The sequence below is a fragment of the Sardina pilchardus genome, chromosome 8 (assembly GCF_963854185.1).
Source record: "Sardina pilchardus chromosome 8, fSarPil1.1, whole genome shotgun sequence".
Classification (NCBI taxonomy): Eukaryota; Metazoa; Chordata; class Actinopteri; order Clupeiformes; family Clupeidae; genus Sardina; species Sardina pilchardus.
In genome coordinates this window covers 28,812,927-28,827,926 of record NC_085001.1, presented here as the reverse complement: position 1 = coordinate 28,827,926, position 15,000 = coordinate 28,812,927, and the positions used below count along the sequence as shown (strand labels likewise).

The 15,000-nt window shown below is 47.1% G+C and overlaps 3 protein-coding genes across 4 annotated transcripts in view; 2 read left to right on the top strand and 1 right to left on the bottom strand.

The window, feature by feature from the left end:
- The window catches only part of rassf2a (Ras association domain family member 2a), a 23,833-nt gene extending 19,975 nt beyond the window's left edge, over positions 1 to 3,858 (top strand). For both annotated transcript variants that reach the window (XM_062543524.1, XM_062543525.1), the window contains exon 10: positions 1 to 3,858. This exon is cut by the window's left edge and continues 87 nt beyond it. The gene's annotated coding sequence lies outside the window, so the exon portion shown is untranslated.
- A 4,209-nt stretch (positions 3,859 to 8,067) lies between these two features.
- Positions 8,068 to 8,610, top strand: prnpa (prion protein a (Kanno blood group)). The gene has a single exon (XM_062544182.1). It carries the CDS (start codon positions 8,068 to 8,070, stop codon positions 8,608 to 8,610), a length of 543 nt encoding a protein of 180 aa, XP_062400166.1.
- A 3,463-nt stretch (positions 8,611 to 12,073) lies between these two features.
- The window catches only part of ccdc92 (coiled-coil domain containing 92), a 23,581-nt gene continuing 20,654 nt past the window's right edge, over positions 12,074 to 15,000 (bottom strand). Inside the window, exon 5 of the mRNA XM_062544181.1 lies at positions 12,074 to 15,000. This exon is cut by the window's right edge and continues 364 nt beyond it. Coding sequence (XP_062400165.1) covers positions 14,304 to 15,000 — 697 coding nt within the window. The 3' untranslated portion in view covers positions 12,074 to 14,303.

The window sequence follows — 15,000 nt, the reverse complement described above, 5'->3', positions numbered from 1 at the left end:
TTCAGCTGTCCACACACACACACACACACACACACACACACACACACACACACACACACACACACACACACACACACACACACACACACACACACACACACACACACACACACACACACACACACACTCCTGTCAACCTTTCTCTCTCTCTCTTGACATGTGCATGTAAGCTTCCATCCCCTCGTCTTAATTTCCATCCATATACTAACTCTCACTCTTCACTCTTTTACACACACACACACACACACACACACACTTTCACTGAGAGAGACTGAAGGGGCAGACTGACCCAGAGACTCAGTGGCCATGCAGGGGTCACTAAGGGTCAGATGGAACTCGGAGGCTGAAAGGTGAACAGCAGAGAGGCCCTGGAGATGGACAATCTGCCTCTGCCTGCCCCCCACCTATAGTCCGTCCCCTGCCTATAGTCCTGCCCCAGTGTCCATCCCTTGTCCTGTGCCCTCCTGGGGACAGTTCCAGCACTTGTAACGCTGGGCATCTCAGAGGAACTGTGTCCATCTGGTGACCATGTAGTGGACACCATCCGGAGAGCTCCAGAGACCAACATGGCTGCCCTGCTTCATAGCGTGACCTCTCCAACATGGCCGACATGGCCGCCCTGCTTCATAGCGTGACCTCTCCAACATGGCCGATATGGCCGCCCTGCTTCATAGTGTGACCTCTCCAACATGGCCGATATGGCCGCCCTGCTTCATAGCGTGACCTCTCCAACATGGCCGCCCTGCTTCATAGCGTGACCTCTCCAACATGGCCGCCCTGCTTCATAGTGTGACCTCTTCAACATGGCCGTCCTGCTCCACAACGTGACCCCTCCAGCATGCCCATCACTTCATAATGAGACCTCTCCAACATGGCTGCCTGCTCCACAACGTGACCCCCTCCAGCATGGTTACCTGCTTCATAACATGTTCTTTGCCTGACCTGGAAGTGTGACTGAGACAGACAGGCAATGCCTGCACTCCCCCCGCGCCACTACAAGATGGAGGTGTCGCCATGACGACCTCCCACGCCCTCAATGTACTCGCCTCTCGGGCCGTACGAACTGGACCCTCTGTTCTGTCCATCAGTGTTCATCGTGATCCACCGTCCACTATTGTCTCACGAGTGACCATAGAGTGACCTGAACGACAAACTCACCGAGCCACACCTGATCAACCATTCAGTATCTATTCAGCAGTTTTGTATCTTTTGACTGATCCGAGTGACCAATGCTGTAAACTCTTCGGGCGCTATGACCATGGGGATAAGGAAGGGACCACTGTAATTAGCGTGATGCTTGATGTCACTTTTATAAGTGTTTTTGTTGTGAGCACAGCAGTTCTGTGTGTATAAATGACCTGTAAAGATGTCTAGCCTACTTTTAGGGCTTCTATCTGAGTGTATTCGAACACCCTGAAGTCCGACTGCACAGAAGGAGGCTCTCTGATGCCTGGCTCAACCAGCACAACACTGCCCTCTCGTGGATGAGCTTGGTAGTGCAGCTGAGTATTTACTGATGAGCACAAGCACAATAAAGCACCAGGCTGTGTACATTACAAGCATTTAGTACCAGTGCGTTGTGCATGGTTATGTAAACGGTGATGCGTAACGTGTGTACGTGTGACATGCTTTGTTTACATTGTTGTGTCTAACTGGTTGTGTAATCACAGGAGTTGTGTGACAAGCAAGACGGCGTGTGTGTGTGTGTGTGTGCTATGTGCTTGTATGGTTTTTTATCTTTGTTCACAACCAAACCACTCTGGAGGAAATAGAAGTCTTCTCATCCGTCTGTGGCTTGATCTGAATCCCTGAAGTTTCCAAAATCTCACAGGTGTTGTTTTTCCATATTGCAAAGACAGAGATGGAGCTGTGTTCTGATTTACAGATGGGTGTGAGAGCTGTGTGTGTGAGAGCTGTGTGTGTGAGAGCTGTGTGTGTGAGAGCTGTGTGTGTGTGTGTGTGTGTGTGTGTGTGTGTGGTTAGACAACGCATTTTTACCAAAGCTCTTACTGACACTAAGTACATCAAGACATGGAAGAAGAGTATGTTTCCTACTTAGTGTAAGCAATGAGCTTAGCTTGTGCTAATGTTTATTATTAAGAACGTCTTCAATAGTGATGGGACGCACAACTTTGACATGCACTAAAAGAATGCATGAAATACTGATACATCGAAAACATTGGAACATTGGAATATTCCATACATTGGAGCAGTGTTGACTGAGCTTGGATCTGGTCTGAATTGTTATGCTCCAGTGTTGCACTAAATAACGTAGTTAAATGACAGACGCTCTCATCTGGCTGCAGTGGGATCTGTGTTCTCACCCGACACAAGGCTGTGGGGACCAGCCACAGGAGTCTGAGACACAACAAGCTCAAGCAGAAGGTGGAATATGGCAGAGACAGAACATCTCCAAACCAGTGCGAACAGGACCAGGCTGGAGACAGAACATCCTAAAACCAGTGAGAACAGGACCTGGCTTGAGACAGAACATCATAAAACGAGGGACCGAACAGAACCAGGCTGGAGACAGAACATTATAAAACCAGAGAGAATAAAACCAGACTAGAGACAGAACATCATAAAACCAGAGACAGCACAGGACTAAACCAGAGAGAAGCCATCATAAAACCAGTGACAACAGGACCAGGCTAGAGACAGAACAGGACTAAACCAGAGACCGAACAGGACCAGACTAGAGAAGGAACATAATAAACCAGAGACAGAACAGGACCAGACTAGAGACTGAACATTATAAAACCAGAGACAGAACAGGACCAGACTAGAGACGGAACATGATAAACCAGAGACAGAACAGGACCAGACTAGAGACGGAACATAATAAACCAGAGACAGAACAGGACCAGACTAGAGACGGAACATGATAAACCAGAGACAGAACAGGACCAGACTAGAGACGGAACATGATAAACCAGAGACAGAACAGGACCAGACTAGAGACAGAACAGGACCAGACTAGAGACGGAACATTATAAAACCAGAGACAGAACAGGACCAGACTAGAGACGGAACATTATAAAACCAGAGACAGAACAGGGCTAAGCCAGAGGGAGAACAGGGCCAGACCAGGAGATCAGGTTTAGACTACAGATAGAACAGGACCAGGATCAGGACCAAATTAGAGACCAATCAGGGGCAGACCAGGACCAGATTTGTGCAGGTTCAGTAGCAGATCACGCCCAGACTGAGTCTGAGTTGAGCTGTGTGTGTGTGTGTGTGCCTTAAGAGAGTCTGAGTTGGTCTGGTGTGTGTGTGTGTGTGTGTGTGTGTGTGTGTGTGTGCCCTCACAAGTCCAAGTTGGTCTGGTGGTCTGAGGAGATAGTCTCTCACTGCGCCGACTGACAGCAGTAGCACATTCACCCAAAAGACTGTGAAAGGATCTTACAGGAAGCCTCAATACCAGGTGTGTGTGTGTGCGTGCGTGCGTGTTCATGCAACCTTACAGCATTATGTTATGGTACATTACTTTCACAAGATTCCATTTTTTCCCCGTTTAAAATAAATGTATAAAATGTACATCCATGATGTATCGCTATGGTATATGCTTACAGTTTCACACTGTGTGCATGTGTGTGAGTGTGTGTGCGTGTGAACCCTGAGAAGACTTAAAACTGAGAATGAGAATTTGTAGCAATGAAGACATTTTTCTAGAATGTAAATTCAGTTATGCCATCATGTTTCCGTTGCTAAGCAAGCCCTTGATAGGTAGACACTCTCTTTATCCACAGGAGACTTTCTGTTGTATGCCATAGTTACAGATGATGATGATGATGATGATGATGATTATTGACAACAGAGAAGATGATGATAATGGTGATGATGATAATGATGATGATGATGATACAAGTTTGTAAAAAAGTAAATAATTCTAATTTCAAATGAGAATGTCTCTTGGGTCATAAAATGTCCTCTTTACTGTGTGTGTGTGTGTGTGTGTGTGTCCTAGAGTGTGATTTGCCAGAGTGAGAGGCTGACATGGCCTGAGTGCAGGCTCCGCCGTCAGACCTTTTCAGATTACGTGTTACTTTTGCTTCCTTTGTTTTTGTCTCTATTTTTGATTTCTTAGCCAATCTTTTTGGAGAGGTTCTCGTAATCTCCACCCTTTAGTTAACCTGTTGAGGGGTGCGGTCACAAATATGTGATTAGAATGTTCGGCAAAATGAGAGTTTGCCCACAGACTGTATGAGGAACACCGAAACTATAGATCGTTTGAGTTGAATTCTATAGGGAACTTGGAAAATAATTCACTCCTCAACAGGTTAAAACAACAAAGTAAACACGTTGAAAGTTATGGTGGCAATGGTATTTATCACAAATAATAGCAAAGATTATGCAAAATATCGCACAATTTATTGTAGAAGAGCATTTCATTAGGACACCAGATATTTAGGCCTGTTTAAACACAATGTCCTACCTTGATCAGAACTTTTCAATATGCTAAATATTGGAGTATAACGTTTTTGCACTGTTGAAAAATAATATAAAACTGGTGGTTTATCGTTTATCAGTATCAGTCTTCCAAATCTCAAGTCAGCCGTGGTCTTTTATCAAGCCATATCATTCATGTCTTTCAGCCTCTTTGTGTCATTGTCCATATGCAGGCTCCTCTATCCCGATCAACAACAAGAGATTTAGAGAGGCAACAGTCTTATGTCATCACAACTATACATCGGTTATCCTCTGTGTGTGTGTGTGTGTGTGTGTGTGTGTGTGTGTGTGTGTCAGGAGGGGGGGGGGGGGGGGGTGGAGGTTTACAGCCTGGAGCCAATAGGAGTGTGTGTTTGAGAGGGATAAATACAAACTTACGCAGTGTGGACGTGTACATATATGTGTGTAGTTGAGTCTATCTGAGCCATAACACACATTCGTGACAGACAGAGCGGAACTCAGAGACTCATTGTGATCAGCAGCAGCATTTACAGGTAAGACTTGCTCTCCTTTAGGAAACTATTTTCCAGTACTTATTTGCAAACAGTTTGACATTAGTCTGCAATTTGATATATTATAATTCTGAATGCCAAAATGTGTAACTGAGGGTGAATGACTAGCAGTCACTGTGTGACAATGTTTGTGTTACCTGCCAGCTTTATTTTACAGTCTATTACTGTTACAGTCAATGTGGATGATGTATGCCTTAGGATCTAAATATGTAGTACTGTACTCAAACATAAAAGCAAAATGCTAGATTTGGCCGTTTCAATACATCTTATATATCATATAATATATATGTGTGTGTGTGTGTGTGTGTGTGTGTGTGTGTGTGTGTGTATATATATATATATATATATATATATATATATATAATATGCATTATGCATATATATATATATATATATATACAAATATATACACACACACACACACACATATGTAGATTATATGATAGTATAGTACAGTATAGTATAGTATAGTTTAGTATATTTGTAGTGTAAACCTGTGCAATGCTCAGAGAACCCTGTTTGACTCCTCCCAAACAGAACTTTAGCAGACATTTCACAGATTTGGGACCACATTTGAGCCATGGCAGTCTCTGGCCCGCGTCCGTTGTTCAGTCTGCTGCTGATTTGTGAATGAGCTCATGCTTTCTCTCAGAGTGAGAGAGGAGATTAGATTAGGCTGCATGGCCACAGAGGAGAGAGGCAGGGCCGTGTTCGGGCCGATTCAGGGCCAGAGGTAGAGAGAGCAAGAGAGGAGATTAGGCTGGCCACAGAGGACAGAGGTGATAATTATAGTGAAGCTGAAAGAACATCCAGATTTAACAGCCTAATGCTGTTTGATGACCATAAGAGACAGACTTCATGACCGTGTATGTGTCTGACTGTCTCTGCTGTAGAGGGCATGAGTGACAGACTTCATGACTGTGTGTGTGTGTGTGTGTGTGTGTGTGTGTGTGTGTGTGTGTGTGTGTGTGTGTGCACTTTGGAGGCCATAAGAGACAGATGTGTGTGTATATGTCTGAGTATGTTCATGTGTGTGTATGTGTGACTTCTGCAGAGGGCATGAGAGACAGACTTGATGACTCTCTGTGTGTGTGTGTGTGTGTGTGTGTGTGTGTGTGTGTGTGTGACTGACTGCTGTAGAGGGCTTGAGAGAGAGACTTGATGACTGTGTGTCTGACTATCTGTGCTGAAGGACGTATGAAGGACTCAGACATCATACTGTAGAGGCCACGCGAATCAGACCTAGATTTAGGGCTTAGGAAGACAGTGTGTGTGTGTGTGTGTGTGTGTGTGCGACTGTCATAAACTCATAAACTGTAGAGGCGAATCGGACCTACATCTAGGGCTTAGGGTATGATCCAGGCCTAGACTGTCTGTGCTTGGGCAAGACAAGACGCAAGAGAACACCCAGCACTGTACTCTGAGTGAGAGTTCTCCTGATCAGATAAAACAGCACACTCTTTAAAGGACCTCCAGGCAGAGCACCCTTTCCCAGCCCCACATGGCACCAACATGGGGGAGCACTGACTTGTGTGATGTGTGGACTACTCAGCCTTCTACAAGCTGATGTGGCTGAAGGTGGAAAGTGCGTACGGGCGACAACATTAAAGCTGCCGTTGGCAAGTCTGGCAGATTGAGGGGATTTAGCCAACATTTTGAATGTATACAAGTCTGTATGTCCCTCCCCCACTACCACTGAGCATCCTTCTATCGAGTGTGTGCTTGTTAGTGACTGTGCACAAACTGTGATTGACAGTCAGATCTGCCTGTGATCATAGACCCCTGCCCTTATTGGACCAGAAGAACCAGGAGCAGTGGATTTTTGCAAAAATAGAAGCGCAGGTTTTTTTTTTTTTCTAAAACTGGCAGATTTATGTTGTTCTACTAGACCATAATGTCAGTTTCAGTGAACGTGATCAAAAACATCTTGCCAACACTAAGCTGTTTCCTTGCACTCTCAGTATACTGTACAGTACGCATCACTGTGAATATAAAGGGTATATTATGTAAATATATGATGATTTTCCCTGTTACACATCACACATAGAGATGCTTATAGCATCCCATAGTGCTGATGAAAGTTAGTGAATCAGAAGCGCCCTCATTATGGCCCAGGCCTGAGAGCACATTTGTTATGGCAGAGCTTACAGTGGGCTAAAGAGGGCTTACGGCCACCAGCGCGTCTCTTAGCTGCCCTTTCCTGACCCAAGTGAGAGGAGCGTTACGTAAGCGTTGGGAGTTGTCGTGGGGGTTTGTGTCTCTCCGTCCCTTTAGCCTGGACTGTTGAGTGTTGGAACCTGCGTGTATGTAATGGATCAGGGTCAGAAATGTTTATTGTGTTATACCTCTTTTTGTAAACGAGTTCAGTGCATGAGTGCACTGAATTTTGTCTTTTATTGTAATTTTGTAATTAGAATAAATCTCCATTCTCTTCTCAGTCTCATTTAGACTGATGATGGGCTAGGCCCGAAATGTCTTTTGTTTTTTGTTTGTTTGTTGTGGCCTGTAATGCTCTCTTGGCACTTTGAATACATTTTTGTATCAATTTAAGCCCCTGAGTGCAGTCTCTCCACTACCAGTCTCATTTAGGACAACTCATATGTGCTGTGTGGTCATTTAGGACAACTCATATGTGCTGTGTGGTCATTTAGGACAACTCGTATGTGCTGTGTGGTCATTTAGGACAACTCGTATGTGCTGTGTGGTCATTTAGGACAACTCATACTGTATGTGCTGTGTGGTCATTTAGGACAACTCGTATGTGCTGTGTGGTCATTTAGGACAACTCATATGTGCTGTGTGGTCATTTAGGACAACTCATATGTGCTGTGTGGTCATTTAGGACAACTCATATGTGCTGTGTGGTCATTTAGGACAACTCATATGCACTGTCACTGGCAGTTGATTGGAGAGGCACATTCACTCATGTCTAACAGCTTTTCAGAGCATTTTAACTTGAACTGTCGGGACACTTGTTGAACTTGATGAACTCAGCCATGCTTTGACTTCTCTGTATAACTGACATTTCACGGTCTCTCTCTCCCTTTCTTTCTTTCTTTCTATCTTTCTTTCTTTTTCTCTTTCTCCCTCCAGGACGTACTCCAAGATGCATCTGAAGCGAGGGGTTGGCGTGGTGCTGGCGAGCCTGTTGCTCCTGACGACGGTGAGCCCGGTGTGGGCGCGGCGCGGCGGTGGTTTCGGGCGTATGGGCGGCGGCATGCGTAGCGGCGGCGGGGGCTGGGGTGGCGGAGGCGTACGCAGCGGAGGGGCCTGGGGGGGTCAACCCGCCCAGAGCTCCGGCTCCAGCGCGGGCAAGATGGCGGGCGCGGCCGCCGCGGGGGCACTAGGGGGCGCCGTGCTCGGCTCCATGGTCCGCCCCGGATACGGCGGCGGATACGGCGGCGGCTACGGTTACGGAGGTGGCTTCGGAGGCGGCTACGGCGGAGGCTACCCCAGGTACGGAGGCGGGTACGGCAGCAGGGGCGGCTACGCAGCATCGGGCACCGGCGGCTACGTGGACGGAGAGTTCCGGAACGAGACGGATATGGAATACTACATGAGCGGCGCGACCGACTCCAGAGCGTCCCTGGCGTGCAACATCCTGCTGGGGTCAGCGCTCTCCTTCCTCATCGGACACTGGGCACTGTGACACACACCAGTGTGTGTCCTTTATGGACGAGTGTGTGTGTGCTAGTTTGAGTTTGTCTGCTCGTGTGTGTGTGTGTGTGTGTGTGAGTTTGTCTGTGTGTGTGTGTGTGTGTGTGTGTGCTAGCGTATTTGTCTGCATGTGTGTGTGTGTGTGTGTGACACTGAAGAGAGATGAGGTGATGGATGATTGACACTGATTGACTGAGTGGAAATGAATGAGTGTTAAGTTGGTTCATTTTACAACAGGGACAGCTGAGGTTCTCCACCCTAGAAAACCTTTAGATAAATGACGTCTGTTCATTAATAGTCACTCTGAAATAATTCTGTGTCAAACAGCTTCATGCTTTTCAGAGATTTCAAATGTTTGTTTACATGAGAGTTGCTTTGCTTTTGAAATGTCTGTTTTGTTGTGGCAGCACTAGCAAATTTTGATCCCACCTATTTATGGTTAACCTTCAATGGATCTCAGCCATTAAGGGGGAATTCAGCTTTTGGTGAAAATGTACCATTTGATTGCAACAGATCAACCTCCACTGCTATCTGGCCAGTAAGCACTTGGGAAAGCCACCTTTGTAGTCGGGAATAGTCTTATGCTTTCCGGTCAGGTTCCCACAGTAGCTGAAGGTCCTACCTCACGCCAGTGGGTTGGATGACTGGTGCTAGAGCCAAGCCAACACCCAGTGTTAGCATACTGTATGTGACAAAATGATCTGTCTTGATCTTTACATTTGTTTTGGTCTTGATCTTTACATTTGTTTTGGTACAGCGCATATCTTTCTTGTATGTTTTCATATATGGATGTGTATATATTTTGACTTCTGGACTATACCTCACATCGAGAAACTTGTTTAAAACTCATCATGGACAACAGCATCGCTCACCACATGCCCTGTCAAGGCTGCAGTTTCAGTGACCTTTTTCCCCTGATTTACATTCAACACAATGCTTTCACAGTTTTGCATTTTGTGAAATAAACACATTTCTGAAATATTATGCAATCTGTTTTGTGTTCAGATTGATATGGCAAGCATTGAAAGGTGAAAGCTTGAGACGGTCAATGGCCTGTGAAGTGGGTGTGTGTGTGTGTGTGTGTTTGTGAACCAAGAGATCTTTCTCAGGTGAAAGCTGACCTCTGTGATGTGATGCCTGTCCACTGGACACTGGGAGGAACAGTCCGATCTGGTGCAGGATTAGTCCAGCATAGGCAGCTCTGAGAGAGCGTAGAGCAAACACAGGGTGGTCACCTCGACCAGTATAGCACCAGTCGGGTTAGGCTTAAACCAAGATCTAAGAGTGGAGCTAGAATCTTTGGGCTTAAACCACTTTAGCACTAATCCACAGAGGTTACTAAATCAGTGGACGACTGGTGATGTCATCCACGGCCTGATTCCGTGGTCGCAGTGGATGACATTGTTTACGATTCTTGGTTGCTTAGGTAACAGGCTTGTGTCCGTGGTCACATGTGCCACTTATAGTCATGCATAACATCCATTACATCACTGTGTTGTGTAGCATGAACAACCGATACTATTTTTACAGACAAGCTGCTTTTCAATAGAGCTAAATTCATTTAAAGTCACTATACCTGGGTGGAAGTAATCTCTGTTTAGCTTAGCTTTAAGGACATATTGTCTCTCATATACTGCAGGCTGGCTTACATACTGTAGTACTGCCAGGACAGGCACAGGACACCTACAGTATCCCATATATACATTTAGAGATGAGTAAGCATTAAAGAAGTGCAAATGTTTCTTGAATCGACTAAACACCAGCTGTTTTGATGACATTTATTGCATGTCCTATTTGAATAGCACTTGACTATTGATTGATTGATCGTTTATTGTTAAACTCTCTCTCTCTCTCTCTCTCACACACACACACACACACACACACACACACACACACACACACACACACACACACACACACACACACACACACACACACACACACACACACACACACACACACACACACACACACACACACAGACACACACACTTCCAGGAATGTCCCAATTGCACACTTCCTATTTTAATGGTGAATTTCCTGTTGTCTTATAAAGACGATGCACGTCTCTATTGCACACCCTGACAGCAGACAGTTCAGACCGCTGAGGTGAGGTGAGAGAAACAAAAGGCTGAGGGGTGAGTCCATATTCTCAGGCTGTCCGGACCCTAAACACACACACAACTCCTCTCTCCCACTATTCATTCAATCTTTTTTACTTCCGCCAAGGAGGTTATGTTTTCATTGGGGCTTGTTTGTCTGTCAAACTTAAAAAAAAACATATACTGTAGATGTATTTCAATTAAATTTTCAGGAAAGGTCTGAAATGACCCAAGAAAGAAACAATTCAATTTTGGGAGTGATCCAGATCACCATCTGGATCCAGGAGGCGCTTAGCGAAGGTCTGCACTCTCTGAATGCTTTTTAATCTTTCTTTCTTTAGAATGAGATATAATGAGTTGTCTATCTACAAATCATGCCACCAGTTAGTGATCCATCAGGAGTCTCCCTGGTTTGCTATTTCCATTGATGCCATTATCAGACAAATGGACAGGGTCCTTCTCTGAATCACCCTCTCTCTCACACACACACACTGCAATGAAATTGGTAAAGTGATGAAGCCCATCTACTGTATAGATGATCACTTGGAGTGGACAGACATAATGGGCTTTTCTGTGAAATTAAAAAAGGCACATAAACTACATAACATAACATAACAGTTCTGAGGGTAGGCTATGCTGATCTCTAGACCAGCAGGCAAGCGTGGCCTCTTTGGGGTCTGCCAGACACAAACAGACTGCGGTTACAAGCACTCAGTATCCTGATTATTAGGCTGATCCAGATTTGATCATATTTGAGATATGGTGTTTACATGAACACAGAGAAACCCATTTATTAATATCAATGTATACAAAATGGATACTGGTTTCTTTCGGACTAGGATAACGCAACATTAGGCCTACTCAAAACTGGGATAAGGGCTTATCCGGGGATCTGAAATCGGGATACTTCAAATCCTAATCAAAACCCGGAGACTGAAGCGTAATGTACACGCAGAACCTGAAGAGTATTTTAAGGCTGGCAATGCTGGACCAAGCCTGCACTTCTTATCCCATCAGTGTGCCCTGATGGGTACAAAGTGAAATGGCGCCACCTAGTGGGTCAGTTAGTGTTTTAGTGTTTAGCATGTTTGTGTGTGTGCATGTAACTGCGCTGTGTTTGACAGACCAACAAATAGCCGTGACGCCAACGGGCATGGATTTTTATCTTCTGTCTATTCTTTTATCTTCTATCTATTCTATTTATATCACCCCCCCCCCCCCCCCCCCCCCACACACACACACACACACACACACACACACACATAAACCAAAGAGGTGCAATGCCACAGTCACAGAGATGTCAGCAACAAACTCAGTGACCAATTGTCTGAAGTGGAAAAACTCACAGGATGATTCCGTTCCTTTAGCTTTTATATTTACTTTACATTCGGTCTTAAATAAAATGTTTGCACATGATAAATAAAAAATACAAAGATTTTCAAATACACAAAATGCTTATTATATAGAGTTATCAGTTTATATCGGTTAAAGATCAAAGAACCACAAGGAGTCTGTCACCCCCAAGAAATGCTTTTAATTATTAGCTTTACTATTGTTTGTTTTTGTTTGTGTTTGTGTTTGTGTTTAGACGAGGCGGAGGCCTCCTGCACAGTGCGTGAGTCTATGGGTGCCTCTCAACATCCCTCCTCGATGCTCGGTCCTCCAGGCTCGTTCCCACTGATCTATAACTAACACTGGATAGACTATCCCATTGTTGCCGCCCCATCATTCTTTATGCAGATCAGCTGGAACGAGGACCGAGGAAGGAAGGGAGGATAGATAAAAAGACGAATGAGAGGCACCCTATGTGATGGAGGACCAAACAGTGCTTCACTACACAGTAATGCGCCTCGCGTCCGTCTACCACAGGCCTGGGCGATCTACGCCCTCTACGCAGCGCAGACCACCACACTACGCCAACAACTACAGTACAGTACGCGTGGCATGAGTTTGGTCTGGCGGAGGACCTGTTGATGCCGCCTACGCAGACAGCAAAGCTGCAAGGTTCTAGGATATGTTCCTGAAAGACTGAGTTGTGAGTTTGTCTGGGTGAGAAGACCAATCTATGTGTTCCTGCCACTCTTCCTGAAAGACAGAGCAGGTTAGGAGTTTGTCTGCTAGTGTACCAATCTCTATGTGCGCAGAAACACAAGAAGAGCCAACTGTGTTCCAGCGTCTCTGAAAGACGAGTATCTGACAGAAAGAAGGACAGAAGGCGAGGCTTGTACAACTACCAGAGGACCAATCACAGACTGCCCCACACGGAGAGCTGTGTGAGTGTTCAGTAACTGGACGAGGATGTTTCTGACCGACAAGACCTGACAACAGGTTGAGTTACGACATCCCACTCCAGTATGAGCTGATGGAGAGGAGGAGAGCTGTTACACCGACCTGACAGTAGTGGGCGATCCTGAGTCAGACACGGGCCATACGCGTTTTGGAGTCGGCTGCTAAGTGGGCAATGTTATAGCTGTTATATAGTAAATAGGCTACATACGTATGTGTGGATATATGGTGAACTGCAGGCAATGATACGTTTGGCAGAGAGAGCAGAGTGTTTCTGTGTGTGTGTGTGTGTGTGTGTCTGTCTGTCTCTGTGTGTGTGAGTGTGTGTGTGTGTATGTGTGTGCGCGCACCTTGATGACAGAAAAGTGACATACACTGTAAACATGAACAGAAGAGGTTAAATAAGTGAGCAGTAATAAAGACATGAGGCGTCCTGTTCAGTCTGGCTGCTCAGCAGGCCTAGCGCATCAGAAAGCAAAGCGGCTAGTTTGGCATGCATACAGATGGACCTTTCTATGATGGACAGAACAGAAGAACAGCAGATTCTTAAAGATGAGCGTGAATAATCTGTCTTCATTTTCCCCACTTCTCACAGTCTCATTTTATTTTATTTCATTTTATTTATTTATCTAGTTGCTTGTTTTGTTGTCGTTTACTTCCTTGCAGGGTTGCATCAAAAGCAGCTTGTTGTTCCGTAGACGTCTCTTCGTCTTCTCTTCTCTTGTCCACACACACTTCATCTTTCTTCTCTCTCTCTTTCTCTCTCTCTCAGCCGCCACTCTATCACTCACTTCTTCCCCCACTCTGTGATTATCAGTCTTTTCTTCCTCCCTCTCTCCATTCTGTGCCTCTCTCTGAGTGCAGTGGGGTTGTGTGTATGAGTGTGTGTGTGTTCGTTACATGGGTCCTGGGTTGATGTTAGCGATGTTTCTACTTCTACATGTATCTAATGCAGAGCTGGCTGGGGAGGGTCAACAGAGAGATGGACAGCTGGACTTTGACCATCCTGTCCCTCAGACCATCAGTTCAAAGGTGGAGAAGGCACGATGAAGCAGCACTAGGATGAGAGCTGAATAAGAGCGTGTGCGAATGCGAATATGTGTGTGTGTGTGTGTGTGTGTGTGTGTGTGTGTGTGTGTGGCAGAGAGTGTATTTGTGTGAGTCAGTGAATGAGTGAGTGATGTCTACGAGAGAGAACGAGAGTGGGTGACAGAGCGAGAGAGAGAGAGAGAGAGAGAGAGAGAGAGAGAGAGAGAGAGAGAGAGAGAGAGAGAGAGAGAGAGAGAGCGAGCGAGCGTTACACAGTTCTGTCCGTGCCCGAGCGCTTGCGCACCACCTTGGCACCGCCGTTGACCTGGTCTACCGCCAGCGTCTGCAGCTCGGCGTGGACGGGGCGCGAGGGGGGGTGCGGCTGGGCACTGCCACCACTGCCACCACCGGGGGAGCCTGGCTGGGGGGAGTGGGCAATACGGTGCGCCACCCCGACATGGGCACCACCACCACCACTGGCACCGCCGTGAGCCCTCTGGTGGCGGGCAGGGCTGCCCCGGGGGCTGAAGGCGGCGGCGGAGGGCACGGCGGGCAGGCGGGTGGGAGTGCCGCCCGTGGGCGTGGCGGCCGAGCCCGACTCCGCCCCGCTGGGCTCGCTGCTGCCGCCGCGCTCGCCGGAGGCGATGGGGGGGATGACGGCGGGCCGGCTCCGGTGCAGGGAGGGGGGCTCGGCGACGGCGGCGGCGGCGCCGCGCGGCTGCAGGAAGGGCGCGGGGTCGGGCATGGCCTCCAGCGCCTCCCGCAGCACCAGCCTGCGGCCCTCGGGCCCCGCGCCCTGCCGGTACAGCTCGGCCCACTCGGCGTGCAGCGGCTGCGACAGGCTCTTGCGCATGCGCCGGCGCGTGGGCGTGTCCGGGGGCTGCGGCTGGGACGGCGGCGCCGGCCGATAGGCCGGGGAGGAGGACGAGGAGGAGGGGCTCGGGGGGACGCTGGCCCCCCCTCCT

Bases quoted from the DNA above. Each gene is read 5' to 3' on its own strand.
- prnpa (XM_062544182.1), top strand. From the start codon at position 8,068: ATGCATCTGAAGCGAGGGGTTGGCGTGGTGCTGGCGAGCCTGTTGCTC.